At 36.3% G+C, this 23,363-nt stretch overlaps 1 protein-coding gene across 1 annotated transcript in view; it reads left to right on the forward strand.

Moving 5' to 3' along the window:
* LOC105441443 (mutS protein homolog 5-like) overlaps positions 1 to 23,159 on the forward strand; it is a 46,434-nt gene extending 23,275 nt beyond the window's left edge. Inside the window, exons 3-17 of the mRNA XM_030996754.1 lie at positions 5,203 to 5,324; positions 8,837 to 8,975; positions 9,778 to 9,840; positions 10,386 to 10,457; positions 10,785 to 10,841; positions 11,419 to 11,491; positions 12,336 to 12,445; positions 13,243 to 13,323; positions 16,252 to 16,297; positions 16,872 to 17,010; positions 18,285 to 18,501; positions 19,845 to 19,994; positions 20,800 to 21,018; positions 21,890 to 22,027; positions 22,859 to 23,159. Of these exons, the coding sequence (XP_030852614.1) occupies positions 9,793 to 9,840; positions 10,386 to 10,457; positions 10,785 to 10,841; positions 11,419 to 11,491; positions 12,336 to 12,445; positions 13,243 to 13,323; positions 16,252 to 16,297; positions 16,872 to 17,010; positions 18,285 to 18,501; positions 19,845 to 19,994; positions 20,800 to 21,018; positions 21,890 to 22,027; positions 22,859 to 23,047 (1,539 nt within the window). The 5' untranslated portion in view covers positions 5,203 to 5,324; positions 8,837 to 8,975; positions 9,778 to 9,792 and the 3' untranslated portion in view covers positions 23,048 to 23,159. The remainder of the gene's footprint in view (positions 1 to 5,202; positions 5,325 to 8,836; positions 8,976 to 9,777; positions 9,841 to 10,385; positions 10,458 to 10,784; positions 10,842 to 11,418; positions 11,492 to 12,335; positions 12,446 to 13,242; positions 13,324 to 16,251; positions 16,298 to 16,871; positions 17,011 to 18,284; positions 18,502 to 19,844; positions 19,995 to 20,799; positions 21,019 to 21,889; positions 22,028 to 22,858) is intronic.
* The last annotated feature ends 204 nt before the right edge of the window (positions 23,160 to 23,363 follow it).

A 23,363-nucleotide genomic window follows, 5' to 3' on the forward strand; every position in this document is an offset into this window, starting at 1 on the left:
TTACAAGCACTATACACAGAAAGATGTATATGGGACTACCCTATATCTCTCACAGACCATGAGAGAAACAAATTTACCAAATATATGAATTAGTAGGCGGTTTCCCGGCAAATTTTTATTATCATTTAATAGTCAAAACATATTCTTTCACATGATTGGTAATGAGAGCTTCCATTTCATTTTTTGAAATTGGGGCGTTTCCAATACTGGTCTTTACCTTTAATTTGTGTGTCTCACTATCCAAGATCTTCATTGAAACATACACCTTATCAGGGAAATTAAGTTCACAGCACATCCGAATTGAAGATGCTTTTAATGATAACATAAACTTGTTGGGACTAAAGATGGTGTAAGAAAGTATTTGTGACTTTGTATCCTTGGAAAAAAGCAATGTTTAAATCCAACTGTTTTTGTTAGTATTAGGTTCAGTCACAGTTTTACTGTAGTGCTAAGGAGGCAAGTATTATTCTTGTATTAATCTCTTGTGGACTCCAGTCTCTCAATCGTATCAGAGGGACCTCATGTAGGTAATGTAGAATGGTTATTCATGCGTTTAAGGGGCACTATGCTGGTTTGGTCTCTAACATAAGATTATTAAGTTTCCAAAATCGTCCCTACATGCATTTACCAAGTCCCTCTATCTCCTACAGATAAAAGTTTACATGTAAATGACCGCTCTATTTTGTTGCCGTGCTTTATTTTTAAGCTTTGTTGGTTTAAAAAAACTTCTGGTTTTGTTTCTCATTATATTTGAACAATCTGTAAGAAATGGCTAGTTCCAAACCTCTGATGATGTAGATTTTGAAACGGCAGATGATTGATGGGCAGTCGGCCAATCATTTGATGAGGATCTAAAGTCTAGGGGGTATTTCTATTTGCTATTATGTCTTTGCCTCCAGGTTACCCTTAATGTGTTCACATCTTGATCTGATTGGGGGAGTTTAGGAGCCATCCTGATTACCTGTCCTTCAAGATGAAAGTAGTTATTACTCCATCCTTGAGGTGACAATAAGATTTATTGTGACGGCTATGCATGCATGTCGACTGTAGTCTCCTCTCTCTCTCTCCCCTATCTCTCTCCCCCTATCTCTCTCCCTCTCTCTCTCTCTGTCTTCCCTCTTCCTCCCTCCATCTCTCTCTCTCTCTCTCTATTTTTCTTTCTCCCTATTTATCTCTATCTTTCTATGTCCCTCTCTCTCTCTTCCACCTTCCCTCCCCTCTCTCTTTCTCTCTCTCTCTCTCTCTTTCTCTCTCTCTCTCTTTCTCTCTCTTTCTCTCTTTCTCCATTTCTCCATTTCTTTTTCTCTCTCTCTATCACTCTATCTCTCCCAATCTCCGTTTCTTTCTTTCTTTTCTTTCTCTTCTCTTCTCTTTCAGTTTTTCATCATCCCCTCTCTCCATCTCCCTTAATGTCTTTGTCATTATTTCTCTTTTCGTTCACTTTTTCATCACTCCCTCCTTACTGTCCCTTTCTTCTTTCTCCACCTCTCTCCATAAAAGGGGTATTCTTCTTACTCCAGACTCATTTAAACTAAGTTTCATTGAGAGCAGAAGAACAAAAACCTCTGCCTCAACAGAGGTTTCCCATTTCCTGATTTGTTGTAGTGGCATTGAATATTTCTTTTTATTTAGACACAATCAATATAAACTTGAGTGCATTATTAAGAAGCACAAATCCTGTACTTTGATACATGTACACTTTCTTTGCTTTGAATATAGACGGACCTCTTGCTATGTAAGAGCTTTGTAATCTTTGTATAGAAGTAACACTTTTAATGACTTTTTATGAATAAATAATGCAGAAAATTGTATAAGTGTAGTTAATGTAGGCCTTTAAACACATATTATTCATACATGGGGGCATTTCAGACAGTTTTTTTTAGTGGGAAGGGTGTTTTTAGTAAGAATTAAAGCAAATGAAGAGATTACCGCAAATTATCAAAAGAATCTTGGTACACCATTAGTATTTTTTTAAGGAATTTGCATTAATGCCCTTCTGGCTCTCAGCAGATAACTCCCATTCAACCAGCCAAGGTCATGAACCCTAGAGATGGATAGCGTGACTCAATGAGTGACTGACGGACGAGGAAAGGAGGCAGGGTGGGATACGAGGGCAGCATTTTATTTTGGCCAAGTTAGTGTGACTCGAAAGCCAAGAGGAAAGAGTGTAGCGTGCGGAGGAGATTACTGGCGGTAATTTCATTCAGAAATTTGTGCTAGTTTTTTCTACTTTTTTTGTCTCCTTTGTAGTAAGGGTCGCTGGGTTCCGTGAGATGGTAGGAATCCGTTATAAATCATTTCCGCGTTGTCACTCAACACGATTGAGGGGATATGAGAGGGAATCCCCGTTGGGATGTTGGCTCAGCTTGCATGCTCCTCATCAATAACCCATTTTGCTCCAGCGTGGATGGACTTCCTCTTTCCATCTTCATCTCCGTCTTTCTGTCTCTCTCAGTGTCTCCATATGTGCATCTCTTGTTCCTTCTCTCCCTCCCTCTCTCTCTCTCTCTTCCCCCTTCGCTCTGCATATATTTATTTTCTTTTATTCATATTCATTCTCCTTTTCTCTTTTTTTCTGTTACTCTTTATCTTTCTCTACTCAACATCGGCCGTTTATTACTTTTGATTTACCTTTTCAGAACTTTTACAAACTCATGCCTCTTTTTTTATTTCTCTTTCTTCCCATCTTTCTGACTTATTATTATCATCATTTAAAAACACACACTCTTATGTCAGTTCATTCCTTAATCAGCCTCATTTATCTATTTCTCTTCATGCCCATCTCTCCCAAACACTGTTTCTTTGCATACCCCTTCTCTCTATCTCTTCCTTCAAGTCTTGTTCTATTCATCTCGATCTGTCATTGTAATCTGCCCTGAATCATGTCTACCTCTGTCACATCTCTCTTGTGTCGTCTTTATCCCTATATCTCATTCACTCTTTTCACACTTCTCTCTCTCTCTCTCTCTCTTCCTTCAAGTCTTGCTCTCTTCATCTCTGACATTGTAATCTGTCCCATCTTTTCTCTCCATCTCATGTATACCTCTGTCACATCTCTCTTCTCTCCTCTTGTTCCCTATATCTCATTCACTCTGTTCACACTTCTCTCTACCTCTTCCTTCGCTCACGGCTTGTTCTCTTCATCTCTATCATTGTAATCTGCCCTAAATCATATCTGTCCAATCTCTTCTCTCCATCTCATGTATACCTCTGTCATATCCCTCTTCTCTTGTCTGTATCCCTATATCTCATTCTCTCTCTCTCTCTCTCTCTCTCTCTCTCTCTCTCTCACTCTCTCTTCCTTCATGTCTTGCTCTCTTCATCTTTGTCATTGTAATCTGCCCTGAATCATCATATCTGTCCCATCTCTTCTCCCCATCTCATACCTCTGTCTTATCTCTCTTCTCTCATCTTGTTCCCTATCTCTCATGCACTTCTTCACTCTTGACCTCCCACTTTTGCCTTTAGCCTTTAGCATTACTGTCTATTGTTCTTTATCAATGACATTTAGTAAGATCAGAACAGATCTTTAAAAAAAGGTTTAAAGATAGGATCTCTTAATGCTGAGGTCCTTGGAATGTTCTTGCATCTCATCTTTTTCCCCTACATGTAGATGTATACCCCCATCCCGCCTCTCTCCATCTCTCCTGCTATGTGATACCTCATCTCTTGCAAGTTTTCATTTTCCCTTCCTCCTACTCTCTATCCCACTCTCTCTTCCACAATCCCTCCCACTCTCTACACCCCCTGCCTTCTCCCCTCTTCTTTCTTCCCCTCTTCTTTCTTCCCCTCTCTCCCCCACTCTCTCCCCTACTCCCGCTTCCCACTCTCTCCCTCACTCTCTCCCTACCTCTCCTTCCTCCTTTTCTATTCCTCCTCTTCTCTCATGATCACCCACCCATCAATTGTCATATCATTGATGCCATCACTAAAATCAAAGAAAACTTCTCCCCCGTCTCTCTGCAAGGGTTGGCCGAGGGCCTGATCGACAGGCCTGAGAGAGATGAGAAGAACCCATGTTATGGATCATTTCCTAGCTGTCATTCATCATCACCACTCAAATATGAAGGGAAGTCCCTACTGAGACCAAGAGGAGCTCCCTGCCAAACATGTAACCTCTGCAGAGAGCCAGAAGGGTGTTAACTATGTGTTAAAAGTATACAAGCTACCCCCCTTCTACCTCCAAACAGACAATACCATCACAATCATATCCTCCTGTCTTTCTTAACATTTATTGTTGACTTGTTAACAGATTGAGAAAGTAAACGTCTGTATCTAATGTCAGAATTTGTATTTGCCCCCTCCCTCTCAATTTCTTGAATCAGAGTCATCTGCCTTTTTACCCTTTCATCACTTTGTAAGGGGAAGACCCCTATAAAGTTCACCCCACTGGGGGTAGTGTTAGTGCAAAGTCCGTGGTATGAGCTGTAAACAAGAAAAAAGCTGTCTAGTTCTTTTGAAATTGTCAAAATTGTTATGTTCTTCATTCTGTTGGTCTTTTTAATAACCTTTATATTTGAAACCATGCATATTTTACTTCCTACCTATCTCTTCTCTCTCACTCTTCTCTCTCACCCCTCTCTTTTTCTATCTCTCCTCTTTCTTGTAATCTTTCTCTCTTCCTTTTACCTCTATGTTCTCTTTTCTCTACCCCCACCTCTCTCTCTCTCTCTCTATCTCTTTCTCTCCTTCCTTTCTCTCTCTCTCCCTCCCCTTTCTCTCTCTCCCTCCCTCTTTCTCTCTCGCCCTTTCTCCCCTATCTCTTTCTCTCTTTCTCGTAAATCTTTCTCTCTTCCTTTTACCTCTTTGTTCTCTTTCTTTTTCATCTTTGTCCTCTCTTCTCCCGCTTTCTCTCTCCCCTCTCTCTCTCTCTCCTCTCTCTCTCTCTCCTCTCTCTCGCTCTCTCTCTCTCTCTCCCCCTCTCTCTCTCTCTTTCTCCCTTGCTCCCCTATCTCTCTCTCTCTCTCTCTCTCTCTCTTTCTCGTAAATCTTTCTCTCTTCCTTTTACCTCTTTGTTCTCTTTCTTTTTCATCTATGTTCTGTCTTCTCCCGCTCTCTCATTTCTCTCTCTCTCTCTCCCTCTCTCTTACTCTCTCTCTCTCTCTCTCTCTCCCTCTATCTCTCCCTCTGTCTGTCTCTCTCTCCCTCTATCTTTCTCTCTCTCTCTCTCTCTCTCTCTCTCTCTCTCTCTCCTTATCTCAGGTCAGATATGGTAAGCATTGATGTCAATACATACAGCAGTCTTCAGATCTTTCAGAAGGAGAGTCATCCATCCGTCTATAAATCTGGTGGCAGTGGCGCTAAGGAGGGACTAAGTCTATTTGGTAGGTTTCAAGTTATTTAGCATCTAGTATCTAATATGATTGGTAGATTTGTTATCCTCTCTTACTTTTTGTATGTATTTAAGATTTTGTTCCCTCCATCCAATCCTTCTCTCATCAGGGCCCCATAACAAAGACAACTTTATTGGAATTTATTGCTCTTTTTTTTATTAATAGGATCATACTTAATCATCAACTGTATAACTATAACTTCCGTCATCTCCATCATCATCATTTCCATTATTGAATGCAAAATCATAATTTCTAACATCAGCATTATCTTAAGTTTGTCATAGTTTCCTTTATTCTACTTTGTAATTTGTAATTAAGGACCGATTGGTACAAGTAGGTTTACTGTTAAGGATTTAATGAAATAGTGACCCTGAAAAAAAAGTATTTATAAGAAATTAACAAATAATATTAGACAGAAGAGAGAAAATTTATAGTTATAGATATATCTATCAAATAATAATTACAGATTAAGTTTAGATTATTTTAACATCTACATGTATATCATTGATTGGTCTTCTGTCCATTTTTGTTTAACTGGGAAAGTTGAAAGAAAGTTTTCTTTAAAACAAGAGTTAAAAGATGAACTTAATTCATAATGAACTTGTGATATGTTGATCATAGAATTATATTTCACCTATTTGCTAATGAATTATTGCAATGTTTAGGGGTCTTGAACAGAACGAGATCAGTCATTGGCAGTAGGCTTATGAGGTAAAGTTTAGTTACTTTCTTTTAATCATGAATTTCATGATTAACTTACCGGTATGATGTTTCTTTGCTGTTTTAAAAGTTTAAACGTTTATTGTTAGTTTTGATTTCATAATCATTATTTTGGGGGTAATAAAACTTCCCTTTTTAATGTCTAGGAATTGTATTCATTTGCTTACTGACTTACTATCAAACCAATCACTTAAAGTTCTTAACTGTTTTCCAAAGTGCATAGGTGATTGTGCTAGGTTTAAATACTTTTTTTTTTTAACCTTCAAAAGTTGAGTTCACAGTTGAATATGTTGGTACCTGTGCATGTGCATGTATATTTAATTTTCTTGTGAATTTTTTCAATGAAAGAGAACATCAAGAATGATTAAACTTGTCCCAACCCACTCACTCACCCACCCACAGGGTATTAGAGAAGCCTAAGGCTTTGCTAACTTACATGGGGTGGTAATCATGGGTGTATGGGTGTGGCTGTGTGTGTGGGGGGGGGGGTGGGTGACTGTTGTTCCTCTTTTTCTTTTCTAGATTCTGTTGAACTAATTGATTCTTTCTTATTGTACCTTTTTTTCCGCAGGAAATGTGTGGGTCAAATAATTTCATAATCCCACTGAATTGTTTTGAATAGAAATTTTTTTCCAGGAACTAGTAGATTCAATTTCTCCATTGTAAAAACAATCTGGCTTATTAGTTTTCACTGGAACTCATTGACAACTGGTTTTCAACTGAAAACAGTTGTTCTAATATCCTCATTAAAAACCACTTGGCAATTGTTTCAAATACAATTACCTTTTTCCTTTTACAGGACTAGAAATTCACCAAAAGTAAACAAAATGAAGAAAAAAAGATGGTAAAACAAAACTTTTTTGATATATGAAGAAAAGAAAAAGTTAATACTTGACCATATGCAAAAATCTATAGAAGAGTCATATGCATGGCTAATCAATAAAAAATAAAAATAAAGTCATCCATAGAATTTGATAGAGTTGAGCCGGGGAGGCCCATGCAAGAAGGCTGACTCAAGTCACCTCATTTAATTTCTTCCCTTTCTTTGTCACGTACCGCGTCTTGCGTCTTAACACGCAGCTAGAATGACTCTTTGAGGTGAGTCATGCTTCATTCATTAGTGTACTTCCCCCGTTTTTAATGACTGGGACCAGGGGTGAGTGGATATCCCCCTTGCTGGCTCATGCTGCCAAAAATTACCCTTCCTCCCCTACCTCCGTCTCTTTAGACTTCATCTCCAGACCCAAATGAATTATGAATTGGTTTTATTAGAGTTTGAAAATGCACATTTTGTTTACTTACAAAGTTCTTTGTGGACTTACAGAACAAATTATATTTCAGCGTGTTGACTTTTATCTATTTCATTTGTTATTTTGTTCATTTGCTCATTTGTTCATTTGTTATTTTGTTAAATTGTGATTTTGTTTAATTATTATTATTTTTGTTTAACTTTAATTAGCCGAGCTCCTCATTTGTTGTCCAGGGCTCTCTGTTTTTCAGAGCTCATTCACTCACTGCTTCTGTGCATTTTATTTCATTAGCCTCCATCCATTCAATGCTTTGTGGTGTACACCAAAAAAACATAAACAAACAAATATTTTTTATTGTAATAAATGGAAATATTAATCCTTCTTTGGTGAGATCACAAATGTACTTGGTCAGTTTGACAATAGATTTATATAAACAAATATAATGTAGAACAAGTTAAAAAAAAATCAAAAGAAAATCAATTTTGTATCAAAAGACAAAAATACCCTCATTGGATGCATTGGAAGAAGTTTGTAAAAGTTTTCAGCTGATATTAACCATGAATTTTTAAGACCTATTTTAATGTTCCAAAAGAAAACAAGAAATTTCATCCAAAATTTGGTACAAGATTGAAGCCCTGTAGCTTTTTATGCCCTCTTGGTAAAACAATCAGCTGGAATCTGCAATTGAGATTTTCTGTGATATTTGCTGACAGGGAGTAGATCTTAGGATACTTGTTTAGCTAAAACATTACAATTTATTCTTAGTAATTATATCTTTGTTATAATTGCTTATATACTTACAAGCATATACATGCTTTCTTAGCAGTCAGGTAATACAAACAAACGTTTAAAGGTAGTGTTCTGTACATGTCATTGTACTCCTCCGTCATTCTGCATTGCAAACTTTTTTCAGCCAGAGTTCTCCTGCATGACTTTGGACAAAAGATGGGGTGATTCAAAACTAATACATGATGAAATGTTATTCTTTTTTAAAAATCTCATTGTGATCTAATACACGTATGTATCAGTGAGATTTAAAAAGAAGCATTTTCTATAATACTTGTAGGTTGAATGAACAATAAACGTCTTGATATTAATATTTGATTGCAGAATGATAATTGTTGTCGGTGCTTTGACAGATATGCTATGTACGTGAAGTCAGGTAAATCCACTCATGGGTTTTCTTCACTTCTTACGTTATATAGAAATCAGGAGAGTGACTGTACTATTTTTAACAAGAGGTGGTGCTGTTTCGTTTTGGAAGATAGAGCAATAAACTCATGTTTTTTAATTTCATAAATCAGTTATAGATAATCAATTTTAGAATTTTGATATTTCATCACTTTTTCTCATCGATTTTGTAAATGTCTGAATTTTGTTTATATATTTTACAATTTTATATCATTGTACATAAATACAAAATTAATTAAGTCTTTATTTCAAATTTATAATAGTTAATCAAGTAAAGGTTTGCTGCTATCAAAAATGTTATTGTTAATGAAGCTTCATGTTTGCTCTGATATATGTTTACAGACTATGGTTCTTGCGACCTTCTCGTAATCTGGACCTTCTTCGAGAGCGCCAGGAAGCGGTTTCTTTCTTCTTGAATCCAAAGAACGCTGAGGTCACCGGGTCACTTCAGAATTGCCTCAAGAATGTTAAGAATGTTCCGGTAGGTGGCAAAGCAAGAAAGTATACATGTGTTCAGTTTTCTCCAAAACGCATCCACTTCTGTCTTGTTCTTTATATTTGACCAAAAGTTGCACACCAAGGATGCCTTTACTTTACTCCTAGTGTTATATTTTTTTATCTGTGTAAATATACTTCATTATTTTCTATTTTGCAAGATTTTTTTCAAATTGATGATCTGTTTCAGCAAGCTAAACAGTGACTAAGATGATTAAACTGTCAAATCCAGAAGTCACATTTTGGTGTTTTATAGACATTCCTTGCACTGATTATTACTGTCTGTTTAACTATACTGTATATACTAGATTAATCTTTGAAGGCTTCCATGGTGAGGATAGATTTGATTGGGGTTCGTGGTAACACCACACGTACTTTCGACAGGATTAGTTGGCCCTGAGAGTATTTGTATTTTTGTTCTTCAATATTGTATATTAACATTTGATCATGCAGTCATTAGAATTGTATGTTCAATGTCCATTTGTGGAGCTATACATGTACTACTGCATGAAAATAAAAAGATCTTTGTTTAATTAAGTAATTTAACTCCCATCCCCAAAACATTACAAACCAGTTTGCTCCCGTATCAGAGCCAATGGCCCCTATTCCAATGAAATTGGATACCGATGCACAGCTTAAGCTTTTGTCTAAAACTTGGTAAATTAAAGGTTGTTAGATTGAGGTCTATTTCTTCCTTTGTTGAATATGATCTTACATCACATGTTCGGTTTAAAAAATTAAAAAAAAGTTCTCAATGAGTTAAATTTTTGTCTTGATTTTTTTTCCAGAGAATCTTCAAGCAGATGCAGCAAGCACAAGCCTCCATGACAGACTGGCAGTCCCTCTACAAGGTAAAGGACTGCTCATGTATCCAGGATTAGATGATATTGATCATGATAATAAAAGGATTAATATTAAAGCCCCACTGTCCTACTTGTAGCTACTTGCTCCCTCTATATAGAAAACTTCCCCAATCGGTGCATGTTGGTCCCCCACGATCCTCTTTTTTTATGTTAGTTGAGAGCTGAGTTAATGAGATAGCCACCTGTCAGTGACCTCGCTGTGTGGTCTAATCCCTTCTGGCCCAGTAGTATTGACGGTCTTTAAAAGAATCATTTTTAATATTATTAATAATAGTAATAATATTAATAATGATAATGATTATGATAATTACAGTAATATTGCTACTACTGCTGCTGCTGCTGCTGCTACTACTTCTACTGCTTCTACTACTACTACTACTACTACTACTACTACTACTACTACTACTCCTACTCCTACTCCTACTGCTATTACCACTACTACTTCTACTACTGATAATGATGATGATAGAAATTTTTTTTTTTTTTACAGACACCAAATCAAATATGAATAACTCTTATTTTCCCCTGTACAGACAGCCTACAATGCCATCAATATTGCTGAGATATGTCGAGCACAGAGAGCTGATGTACCCATTTTCAAGAAGGTAGGATTTAGCCCAGTAGCAAAAAACAACTAGTTGAGATCAGTTTTTAATGGACATGTGCTGTGTGTCAAGGGATGGGGCTAGATCATTTTGTCAACTTCCCCAAAAATGGCCGTAAGAGCTATGACTTGTCAATGCAGTACTTAGCAGCCTTTCGACTAGCAGCAAATAATTTGAAGGGGGAGACAGGGATGTTTGACCAAATTTGCAGACATATGTTAGATGAAAAAAAATTCATGCAAAAAAAGGCGTCAGATTAGATAAGTTAATGGATGTGGATGCCCTTGTTTATTTTTGTTTGAAATGAATTTATTGTTTATTCCTCAGATCACAGAAGCCTTCACTGATGATATCCACCAAGTTGCTGCAGCCATCAGTCAGCTGGTAAGTATACACAGTCACAACCCCAAATTGTTTCCAAACCAACTCCACTGAAACTGACCAATTTTGGGCCATATGGGGCAAAATTCATTTTCCATTCTGGCAGTTGTCAGTCTGGGGCCAGTCATAAGCTTGGACAAACTGAGTATTACCTTCCTAAATCTTTGTTCACAAAGAAAAGCCAATCATAAAATATCTGTCATGATTGCACCCTCTTTGTGGTGGTGTGTATGATAGCTCAAAATGAATTGAAATAATTGTCATGACAAGATAATGAAATCTGTCAGATTTCTCTAGTATTAACAATGAATTCATCCTTGCTTTAACTTTGTTAAAGTTTCCAGAAACTTTAAACTTTCTGGAAAAAGACTTTCTCAATGAATTCTTAATGTGAAATGGCAGTTGAATATGCTTTGGATTTTTTAATGATTTTTAACCCCCCCCCCCTCCTGATAGAGTACCCTTTATAAAGAATACTGAAGAAATAAATCAATAAATTAAGGAAAAAGTAAGTTCTAAGGTTTGTTTTTGTGAATGTTATTAATATTCTCCTTATCTGTTTGTCATCTTGCATTTGAAGGTGGACTTTGAAGAATCGTTTGCCCAGAACCGTTTCATTGTGAAGCCACATGTAGATGAGGAACTCGATCAAAGTAAGTTTATATCTAATCACATTACAGTTTGAATGTGATTGGGATTTTATTTCTGATTTCATTTTTAGCTAGATAGATACGTGGTTATTTGATTTTCATTATAATAATAATAATAATAATACATAAGATTTATAAGGCGCCAAATCCACTTGACAGTCAAATGCTCAAGGCGCAGCTTGTGCAATATCTGGTTAAAGCACTTGTAAAATCTGCACATTACACGTGCATGTTTGTTAATTTGTTGTGAAGCAATGAAGGCAACATTGGGAAAAAATTAACAAGGTTCTGTAACAAATGAAGAGTTGACATACTGTACATATAATAATTAACATTTATTGTTAAATCCTTTCCATTTTGCTCGAGTTAATGCATGTTTGATTTGAATCAAATTGCAATGGCCAAGCTCATTGGCTCTTCCAAAGTTGTTTCAGTTTCTCCCATTTTTCCAGAGTTTGTGTTTTCAGATGGGACACGAAGAGAATTTTGTACCCCAAAACAAATTTAACTAAAATACTTTTACCAAAAATATATATTCATCAATTATTGTGATTTATTGTGATTTACACGTACTGTCATGGCTGGGGGGCATCTTTTTTCCTTTTCTTTTTAGAGAAGCAAATTCCACTCCATCCTTTTCATTTGGCCAAAGGTTGCATTGAGATATACGTTTAAAACTTTTTTTTGCATGAAGAACTTGGGAATAACGAAGGCTCCATCATATTGTTTACAACTGCAATATTATTGAGTTCATATTTTCAATTCATGGCGATCTTTCATCATGCTTCTCTAATGTTAGTAATTCTTCTAATTTAAATCATGTTTTGTTGATTGCTGCTTGAACTAGGAAAGCGTACCTACAGCACTCTACCGAGCTTGATGACAACTGTAGCCAGAGAAGAGCTTGATAGACTTGGACCACACATAGAAGAGTGTTCTATCATATATGTACCTCAGGTAGATAGTTTGAAAGATAGTTTCTTATTTAAACCTTATGATTAAGAATGTTCCCACATCCGCTGTAGGGCAAGTATAGGAATTTAGCGCAATTGCAGGGCCTTCAGGGAGAACAGTATTTCTGTGATTAGTGCACTTTAAAGGGATAATTCTGTTGCAGAGGGCGCTTCACAATTATTTTTTTTGTGAGATAAAGTGAGTGTCAAATTTGAAAGAACATTCAATTTAAATTACAAAATCATCTTTGTTTGATCAAAATCGGTTAAGAGACAGCTGAAATATCCATAAATATAATGATTTCTAATACTTGTGTACCACCACAAATATTAAATAATTTGAAAAAGCTGTTGAAAAAGCTGTTGAAAAAGCTGTTGAAAAAACGAAATAGCGCCTTTTACGTTTGTATTGTTATTTGTAATTAAATAATAAAGTAACGATCAGCATTTTTTTTGGAAAGTGGAGCTGAATTGGTATGATGGTATTGGCTAAATTTCACACATTTTGGGGTCTAAAATTAGGTTCTAAAAGGGCACTAGAAATGTCAAAGATAAGAACAAATGCAATAACCATGCACTTTGTAGGCATTTGCGGTCTGAAAATGTTTGTAGCCATTAAACCAAGGTGTTCAGGACAGCACAGATCTAGATTAATAATTACTAGAGTTACCAATGTACCCCCAATGAATAGAGCCTTAGATGCTGCTTATAAGTTACGGCTTGTATGGTGATGTAGATATCCACCTATGATTATATTCAGTTTATGAATGTAAGTACAATGTCTTCTTTATTATTCAACAGCTTGGGTATTTGTTGGCCTTACCATGCACCCAACACATGACAGAAACCAAGGACTTCACAATCGAGGGCTTACAATTTATGGTAAGACAATACTAGTAAAAAAAAAATGATGGATGATAATACTATGAACAATAATAATAATGATAATTTATATAATAGTAGTTATGATAATAATATTAATATGAATTATAATGATAATAACAATGAAATGTGTTTTTTAATGAAATATATCTTTAGACGATGTAATGTCCCACTTAGCTATCTTCTGAAGATGTAAATGAATACTAACTCATTTTCATAAGATGTAAATGAATACTAACTCATCTTCATTAGATGTAAATGAATACTAACTCATCTTCAGAAGATGTAATTGAATACTAACTCATCTTCATAAGATGTAAATGAATACTAACTCATTTTCATAAGATGTAAATGAATACTAACTCATCTTCATAAGATGTAAATGAATACTAACTCATCTTCAGAAGATGCAATTGAATACTAACTCATCTTCATAAGATGTAAATGAATACTAACTCATCTTCAGAAGATGTAATTGAATACTAACTCATCTTCATAAGATGTAAATGAATACTAACTCATCTTCAAAAGATGTAAATGAATACTAACTCATCTTCAGGATATGTAAATGAATACTAACTCATCTTCATAAGATGTAAATGAATACTAACTCATCTTCAGAAGATGTAAATGAATACTAACTCATCTTTATAAGATGTAAATGAATACTAACTCATCTTCATAAGATGTAAATGAATACTAACTCATCTTCAGAAGATGTAAATGAATACTAATTCATCTTCAGAAGATGTAAATGAATACTAACTCATCTTTATAAGATGTAAATGAATACTAACTCATCTTCATAAGATGTAAATGAATACTAACTCATCGTCAGAAGATGTAAATGAATACTAATTCATCTTCAGAAGATGTAAATGAATACTAACTCATCTTCAGAAGATGTAAATGAATACTAATTCATCTTCAAAAGATGTAAATGAATACCAACTCATCTTCATAAGATGTAAATGAATACTAACTCATCTTCATGAGATGTAAATGAATACTAACTCATCTTTATAAGATGTAAATGAATACTAACTCATCTTCATAAGATGTAAATGAATACTAACTCATCTTCAGAAGATGTAAATGAATACTAATTCATCTTCAGAAGATGTAAATGAATACTAACTCATCTTTATAAGATGTAAATGAATACTAACTCATCTTCATAAGATGTAAATGAATACTAACTCATCGTCAGAAGATGTAAATGAATACTAATTCATCTTCAGAAGATGTAAATGAATACTAACTCATCTTCAGAAGATGTAAATGAATACCAACTCATCTTCATAAGATGTAAATGAATACTAACTCATCTTTATAAGATGTAAATGAATACTAACTCATCTTCATAAGATGTAAATGAATACTAACTCATCTTCAGAAGATGTAAATGAATACTAATTCATCTTCAGAAGATGTAAATGAATACTAACTCATCTTTATAAGATGTAAATGAATACTAACTCATCTTCATAAGATGTAAATGAATACTAACTCATCTTCATAAGATGTAAATGAATACTAACTCATCGTCAGAAGATGTAAATGAATACTAACTCATCTTCAAAAGATGTAAATGAATACTAATTCATCTTCAAAAGATGTAAATGAATACCAACTCATCTTCATGAGATGTAAATGAATACTAACTCATCTTCATGAGATGTAAATGAATACTAACTCATCTTCAGAAGATGTAAATGAATACTAACTCATCTTCATGAGATGTAAATGAATACTAATTCATCTTCAGAAGATGTAAATGAATACTAACTCATCTTTATAAGATGTAAATGAATACTAACTCATCTTCATAAGATGTAAATGAATACTAACTCATCGTCAGAAGATGTAAATGAATACTAATTCATCTTCAGGAGATGTAAATGAATACTAACTCATCTTCAGAAGATGTAAATGAATACTAATTCATCTTCAGAAGATGTAAATGAATACTAATTCATCTTCAAAAGATGTAAATGAATACCAACTCATCTTCATAAGATGTAAATGAATACTAACTCATCTTTATAAGATGTAAATGAATACTAACTCATCTTCATAAGATGTAAATGAATACTAACTCATCTTCAGAAGATGTAAATGAATACTAATTCATCTTCAGAAGATGTAAATGAATACTAACTCATCTTCATAAGATGTAAATGAATACTAACTCATCTTCATAAGATGTAAATGAATACTAACTCATCGTCAGAAGATGTAAATGAATACTAACTCATCTTCAAAAGATGTAAATGAATACTAATTCATCTTCAAAAGATGTAAATGAATACCAACTCATCTTCATGAGATGTAAATGAATACTAACTCATCTTCATGAGATGTAAATGAATACTAACTCATCTTCAGAAGATGTAAATGAATACTAACTCATCTTCATGAGATGTAAATGAATACTAACTCATCTTCATAAGATGTAAATGAATACTAACTCATCTTCATAAGATGTAAATGAATACCAACTCATCTTCAGAAGATGTAAATGAATACCAACTCATCTTCATGAGATGTAAATGAATACTAATTCATCTTCAAAAGATGTAAATGAATACTAACTCATCTTCATGAGATGTAAATGAATACTAACTCATCTTCATGAGATGTAAATGAATACTAACTCATCTTCATAAGATGTAAATGAATACTAACTCATCTTCAGAAGATGTAAATGAATAGTGAAAACTTAGCTATATTCAGAAGATGTTAATGAATAATGAACACTTATATACTTATAGACAGTAATAGACTTATAGCTATTAAGTTATTTATGAAGTTTATGAAAATACACATTTTTCAAACAATTACAGAAGAATGTCAAATGGTCATCATTTGGAGCTTAAATGTCACTGACTTTTCTTTTTCCTGTTTTTCAATTTCTTTTTATCACAGTTCATGTCCAACAACACTGTTCATTACAAGAGTGCTAGAACAAGAGGTATGAAGAAAAATTAAATGAAAACGTTGATTGAAAATTATTATAATCGCCTGTGATTTAAAAAGAAACATGTCAACCATACTGCTGGTGTCCTGTTTCAGTTTCATTATGGTGGGGTTAAGCAATTTCTTGTACACATAATGAAGATGAAAAGAACTGCATATTGCCTAGACAGGAGAGATTACATAATACAAATATCAACTTCTATAAACTAAACTTCTTATTCATGTTCTGAACAGGCTGAATTTGGTGCAAAATGAATTCAAGAACTAGAATATGTGGTGGGTCGCTCAGCGCAAAAAAAAAATTGTGCAAAAATAACAGCGTTAAAATAACAGCGTTTACAGTATACAGTCAAACCTGCTTTAGTGACCACCTGTCTACAAAGACCACTTTTTGTGTGTTCCCTTGGGCGGTCGCTGTAGACAGGTTTGACTGAATGTAAGCCCTTTTGTTTGGTCTCATATTTACCGTAGGACTTTGTTACATATGTCATGTGTGCTTAAGCTTTGTTTTTCAATAATAATTTTGGGATATGTACATCAATCAATCAGTGTCCTTTTCTCTTGATCAGCCCTTGATGTGAAGCTAGGTGATACCCATTGTGACATCACAGACCATGAGACACAGATCATGCACCAGCTGCAGAATGATATCCTTCTAAGATCACAGGTCTTCTATGCCATCATGGACTATGCTGCTGAACTAGACTGGTATGTAACGGTCATTCTACAAAATGTTATCCTTCTTTAGCTATGGTCACAACTCAGAGCGGCAACCGACCGATTTGTAGCCTGCTAGGTCGCCGCTGGAATTTAGGCATCGCCCAACGATGTTTGGAGAAGTCGAGCAGGCTGTATAGCCTCAGCGGTGCCCTGTCGATTTCCCGTTGGTCCCCGGTCAACTTTAGGTATAAAATGGGCAAAATCTGGGAGCTTCTCTGCGCCGCGTCCTAGGAGTGACCGACTGATGACCCACCGATTCCTCGGCGGCCTCCCACCGGCCACCGGCTGATTTTAAAGAACGTCCCGGCGGCCGGCTGCTGATCGGCGGGGCATCTGCAGGTGTCTCGTAGGCCAAAATATATGCTCTGTGCCCGGGCGGTTGCCGCCTGGTCATTGACCTAATTGAGCGTTCGCCGTCGAGCGATTTAGGTAAAAAATTATAGCCGCTAGGTCAAAGGCTGCTGAGCTGGCCCTGCATGGACACCGACCGATTTTGAACTCGCCGCCCAGTGACCGACTGATCTCCCAGCAGCGACCGGGCGGTGACCGCTCAGCAGCCTTTGACCTAAATCGCTCAATTAGGTCGGTGCCCTGGCGGCGACTCTGAGCAGACGCTGCCCAAATTTTAACTCTGCGCTAAAACTTCAGCGGCGACCGAGTGATGCTCTAAAAACAAGTGGTGTTTGTGCCGCCGCTTGGTGCAAAATTGGATAAAAACTTGCCGCCGAGCAGGCTACTTTTTGTGGTTGTGACCGTAGCTTAAGATCACAGGTCTTCTTTTCCCTTAACCTTTTCCATAACTTCACATATCTATTGATGATAATTTAATTTCCATTAATACCATTTTGAAAAGTAGATTCTGCCATTGAGAATAAAGATCCTCAGTCAGAAAATATTTGTCAACAACAGTTCTAAAAAGTTGTACTTGCAACATCCCCCATGGGGTACATGTGTAGTTGTGATTATGATGTATGAACATTTCTATTAAGTGATGATGTACAATTTTTTACTACACAATGTTCATTAAAAGTGCTTATGACTAGGAGCATTTCTAGAAGAATATTTTATTTTTGGTGGGTTTTGAAGGGTTCTTTCATTCATTTTCTATATGTGCCTCATGTGTTTTTTAAATATATATTTTTTTTTGTGGGGGGGGGGGGGGCTTGAAACCCTCAAATCTCTCTAGAACCGTGACAGCTTAATAAGACATATTCTCAGTCTAATTGATCAATTTTTTAATGTCTTACAATAATATTTCCTAGTTTGATAGCTATTGCCATAGCTGCCAAGGAAGGCAACTACATCCGGCCTGAGCTCACCCACGGCAGTCAGTTGGACATCATAGGGGGACGTCACCCTCTACAGGAGCTGTGTGTCACCCCCTTTGTACCTAATAATGCACACTTTGGAGGGGACCATACCAGGATCAAGGTCATTACTGGTCCCAATGCAAGCGGGAAGAGCATCTACCTTAAACAGGTATCCCATTGGCAACATGTTTTTTGTACTGATTGGTTGAGAGTTGTGAAGAGGCATTTTTCAGACTGCATTTGAAGGTTAATTAGATTTTATAAGTACTTCATATTACGAGATGCTCCCTACAGAAGAAAAAGACTTGGGACATCATTTCATCGGATATAAAGAGTTGATATTATTCTCAACTATGTAAATAAGAGATAGGGGAATGCAAACTTGCGATTGATTAGGGGACTTCCGATTGATTTGGATCAATCACAACTCTTTATAAGACGGGGCCCTGGGATGTTGATGACTTGCAATCAAAGGTGTGGTAACCAAATGCCTTTGTCCTCCTCCTCCTCCTCCTTTTTCTTTTCTTTTTCTCCTCCTCCTCATTCTACTTCTTCTTCTTTTTCTCCTCCTTCTTCTTTTTCTCCTCCTTCTTCTTTTTCTCCTCCTTCTTCTTTTTCTGCTCCTTCTTCTTTTTTCTGCTCCTTCTTCTTTTTCTCATTCTTCTTCTTCTTCTTCTTCTCCTTCTCCTTCTTCTTCTCCTTCTCCTTCTCCTCCTTCTCCTTCTCCTTCTTCTTTTTATGCCATCAGTCAGCAAGCCAATCATGCAGTAAGATAGACAGTCTTTATTCCCATAAGCCTCTTCCTGTCTCTTTCTCTCTCATTCTGTTTCTCCATCTCTTGCCTGTTGAGATCATTCTGAAATCTTGTAGCAACAGTCAAGTCAAATGAAGATGTGAACACATTTTGTACTTGATGAAATATGCGTGCATGGACATGTCTTTGAAACAGACATCAAAATGTATAACACATCCCAAGAACCAAGATCTTTTTCAATTGAATTTCAATTTATTTATCATCCAACATGTAAGACACATTTAAAGTCATATATACAGATATACAGCTAACAACTGAATTATTCATACCCCTTGTAAATTTGATGTTTTTGTGGTTTTCGTAACTCAAGAATGAAAGGGGGCCTGCTTAAATTAGGGCCTTTGTTGAATACTTTTACATGTAAGCTTTAATACATGTATCTCACATTCTCAAGAAACATAAATCTGGATAAATAAATTCTTTACATACTTAAAAAAATAAAAAAATTTGGTAAGTGTATGAATAATTAAGTTAACAATACATAAATTGGGAAAATAATAGATGTAAGGTTACCTTCCCCCCCCCCCCACCCCCCAAAAAGCACAAGGCTTGTTACACAGAAGGCACCTCCTGACTGATATATTTCTGCTCCATTCCCCCCCCCCCTCCCTCCCTCCCTCCCCCTCCCTCCCTCCCTCCCTCCCTCCCTCCCTCCCTCCCTCCCTCCCTCCCTCCCTCCCTCCCTCTTCCATATACAGGTTGGTTTGATAGCATTCATGGCTCTGATTGGTAGCTTCGTACCGGCCGAGAAGGCAAGCATTGGCATGCTAGATGGCATCTACACTCGAGTTCACACACAAGAATCGGTATCAGTGGGACTGTCAACGTTCATGATAGACCTCAATCAGGTTAGAAATAGGTTTCAATCCAACTTCTGAAGTCTTTGTTCTTTATTTCCATATAGTTGCAACAAAAACATGGAGATATTCATTTCAAAATGTATTTTGTATACGTTGTACTTTGACGTGAAATGAATGAATTTGAATTTAAAATATGGTATCTACTTGAAGCAATGTAGGGATATACATCTTAAAATGTATTTCTGCATACCTTGTGTTTCTAAAAGATGTGAAATAAAAGAATTTGAATTTAAAATATGGCATTTATTGAAGCAATTATGCACTATAAGTACATGTTTGTTAAGCGCTATATGAATGGTAACTATTATTATCATAAAGAACAACATGCTTGAGGAATAGTTTAGTAAGACCAGATCAGGAAAGGAAAAGTAATTTTTCGAGTGAGAATTGGAAAGAGTGTGCTAGAATGCTAAATAAACATGTTTATGTACACAGGTATTTTAATTTCCTGTGAGTGCACCTCAAAGAATAAGTCACATTATTGATTTAAAAATGTAGCTCCTTTACCGACACGTATCACCTTTCTAATCTAATCCATGATTTAAATGCAAATGGAACATATATTTAGGTCCTTGCTGATTTGCCTTTCACATGTAGCACAGTGTTAGGCAGAGTTATTTCCTTAAACCAACAGCCTCAGTGTTCTATGAGCGTGTTCCGTTTCGGTTTAATAACATTTGGAGTGGACTATTAGGCTATTATTATTATTATTATTATTAGGTAAGCCATGACATTTTTTAATTCTCTAATATGAAATTTTAAACATTTTAAAATTGTTTTGTACATTCTAAAGCTATCTGCAGCCGTCCGTGATGCAACTAAGAACTCTCTGGTTATCGTCGATGAGTTTGGAAAGAGCACAGATACAGTGGACGGTCTCTCGCTGCTGGTGGCTTGTATTAAACATTGGGAAGGCAGAGGATCTGACTGTCCAAACCTGATGGTTTCTACTCACTTCCATGCCATCGTCAGAGAAGGGCTGCTACCAGCATCGAAGCAACTCTCTTATAAGGTAACGGTTCATACAACAAAGAACAAATCACCTGTTAGGAGCCTAAAGCATGATACGAGTGAATGCCTTTCTGGTGTTAAATAGGTATAATGTAAGATTTTGTTTTTGTTAGATACTGGTTACAGACAAAGGATCGGACCCGCCCCCCCTCCCCCACTCAGTGTTATTTAGGGTACGCATATGCGTGTTCCCAGCACCCCCCCCCCCCCCTTTTCAGCATAAGTCCGGTGTGTAAAGTCAATACGGGTAGACCTTTTTCTTTAGTTATACAAGCCTTTTCAGCACCCCCCCCCCCCCCCCCCCCCCCCCCCCCCCGTTTCCGGTGTGTAAAGTCAATATGGGTAGACCTTTTTCTTTTGTTACGAGCCAGAGATTTTGGGAACACGCATGCGGTGCCTCCGTTCCCGAGTGGGGGGGGGGGGGCGGGGATCAGACTGTCCAAAACTGATGGTTTCAACCCACTTTCACGCTATCATCAGGGAATAGGACTATACCTTCAACAGATTAGCCTTGTGCTAAAAAATATCCAATAAAGACTACTTCTACTTCTACTAATACTGCTCTTATTGCTGCTGCTTCTACCACTACCACCACCACTACCTCTACCACTACCACTACCACCACCACCACCACCACCACCACCACTACCACTACCACTACCACTACCACTACCACTACCACTACTACTACTACTACCCTCCCTCAAGAGAGACTTTTCTGGAAGTTCAAAGTACTCCTAAATGCTGTTTTCTGCCCAACTCTCTTCCTACTACATTATGCCATGAACATCAAGAATGTTCATGTGATAGAAAGATAATAATCTTATGTTTATTTCTTCATGCATATCAATTTTTTTTTAAACTCCATTTAGACCATGGAGGTGCTTGAAAATGATGGTGAATTGGTTTTTCTGTACGAGCTGACCGATGGACATGCTAACTACAGCCATGCTAGCCACATAGCACTGACCGCTGGTCTACCAGAAGAACTGGTCAAGAGGGGTACAAAGGTAAATTGGATGATGTTTCACTTCAGAGAGCGATGTAGAGGGAAAGAGAGACAGAGAGGTGAATAGACAGGGGAAACAGGGAGGTCGAGGGGACCGGAGAGAGAAAATTGAAAGAAAAACAAGTGATGGAGACGAACAAGAGTGTTTAAGAAATAAAGGAAAACTTAATAAAGAGGTTAAGACAGTGGGGTAGAAAGATTAGAGAGAGAATAGATAAGACAATTCCAGCAGAATACATGTAAGACAGGAAATATCAGTTTTAAGAACCTATTGGAAGAATGAAAGAAGGGGAGGGGGCGGAAATGAAAATGATAAGTTGTAGGACCAAGAGGAATGGAAAGAAGAAACAGAAAGATAGTTGTAAAAAGAATATGTGAAATTGACAGAGAGCAGAGAGAAAAAATAAAGAAGATAGAATAAATGATAACAATATTCATTCTCTTGACCAGTTTAAGACCTTGCTGAAAACGCACCTTTTTAATTCATGAATGATATTCTGCAGTTGTGAGTCAGTCAAAGGAGGTGCACACCAGCTTATTCCTTGTTTGGTTGATCTTATGTTTGATCTTATGTCTGACCTTATGTTTGATCTCATTATTATTTTTATTTTTGTTATTATATATGCATGATTTATTGAATAAAGAACATATATATTTTTTTAATGTTTATTATAAGTTTTGGTTGTTAACTTTTAGTCAGACAATGGTGCGCTTAAAAACACCCGTATTAAGCGTCTAATAAATGTTGTGTATTATTATTATTATTATTATATTATCTAAAATGCAATCCTCATCTAAATAATTCTACCATCAATTCCACCCACTTGTCTAGGTCTCTAAACTTCTGAGAGAGAACCAACCAATCCTGAGGGTAGACTCCTCAAGCTCCGAGACCCAGTTTGACAGGTACAAGGAGATTCTAGCCAAGTTCCTGGATCTAGACCTGGACTTTGATGATCTTACAGGATTCCTGAGGGAACAGGTTCTCTCTAGTCCTTCCTCAGCATCAAACAAATCCTGAGTCAGTCTAAGGATGTGTCAGTGATGCTGAGAGAGTATCATGATTTGTTTACTTTGCTTATTTTGACGTTTGTGATGTCTTGGAAACATGATTTACACTTGTAAAAGTCATTTACTTTTCATGTGACCGTGATCAGTGAGTATATGGTTTCTCATAATATAACTAAGTTTTGGAGTTATGGATATAAATTTACTTCATATTTGACCTTATTCTAATCAATAGTGGGGTTATTAACTTTATTCAAAGATCAGATATGCTAAAAAATCTTACATGTGGTCAATAACGTATGGAACAAAATACTTTACATCTAGCGTTG

This window comes from Strongylocentrotus purpuratus, unplaced genomic scaffold (assembly GCF_000002235.5).
Source record: "Strongylocentrotus purpuratus isolate Spur 01 unplaced genomic scaffold, Spur_5.0 spur5_scaffold_3, whole genome shotgun sequence".
Classification (NCBI taxonomy): Eukaryota; Metazoa; Echinodermata; class Echinoidea; order Camarodonta; family Strongylocentrotidae; genus Strongylocentrotus; species Strongylocentrotus purpuratus.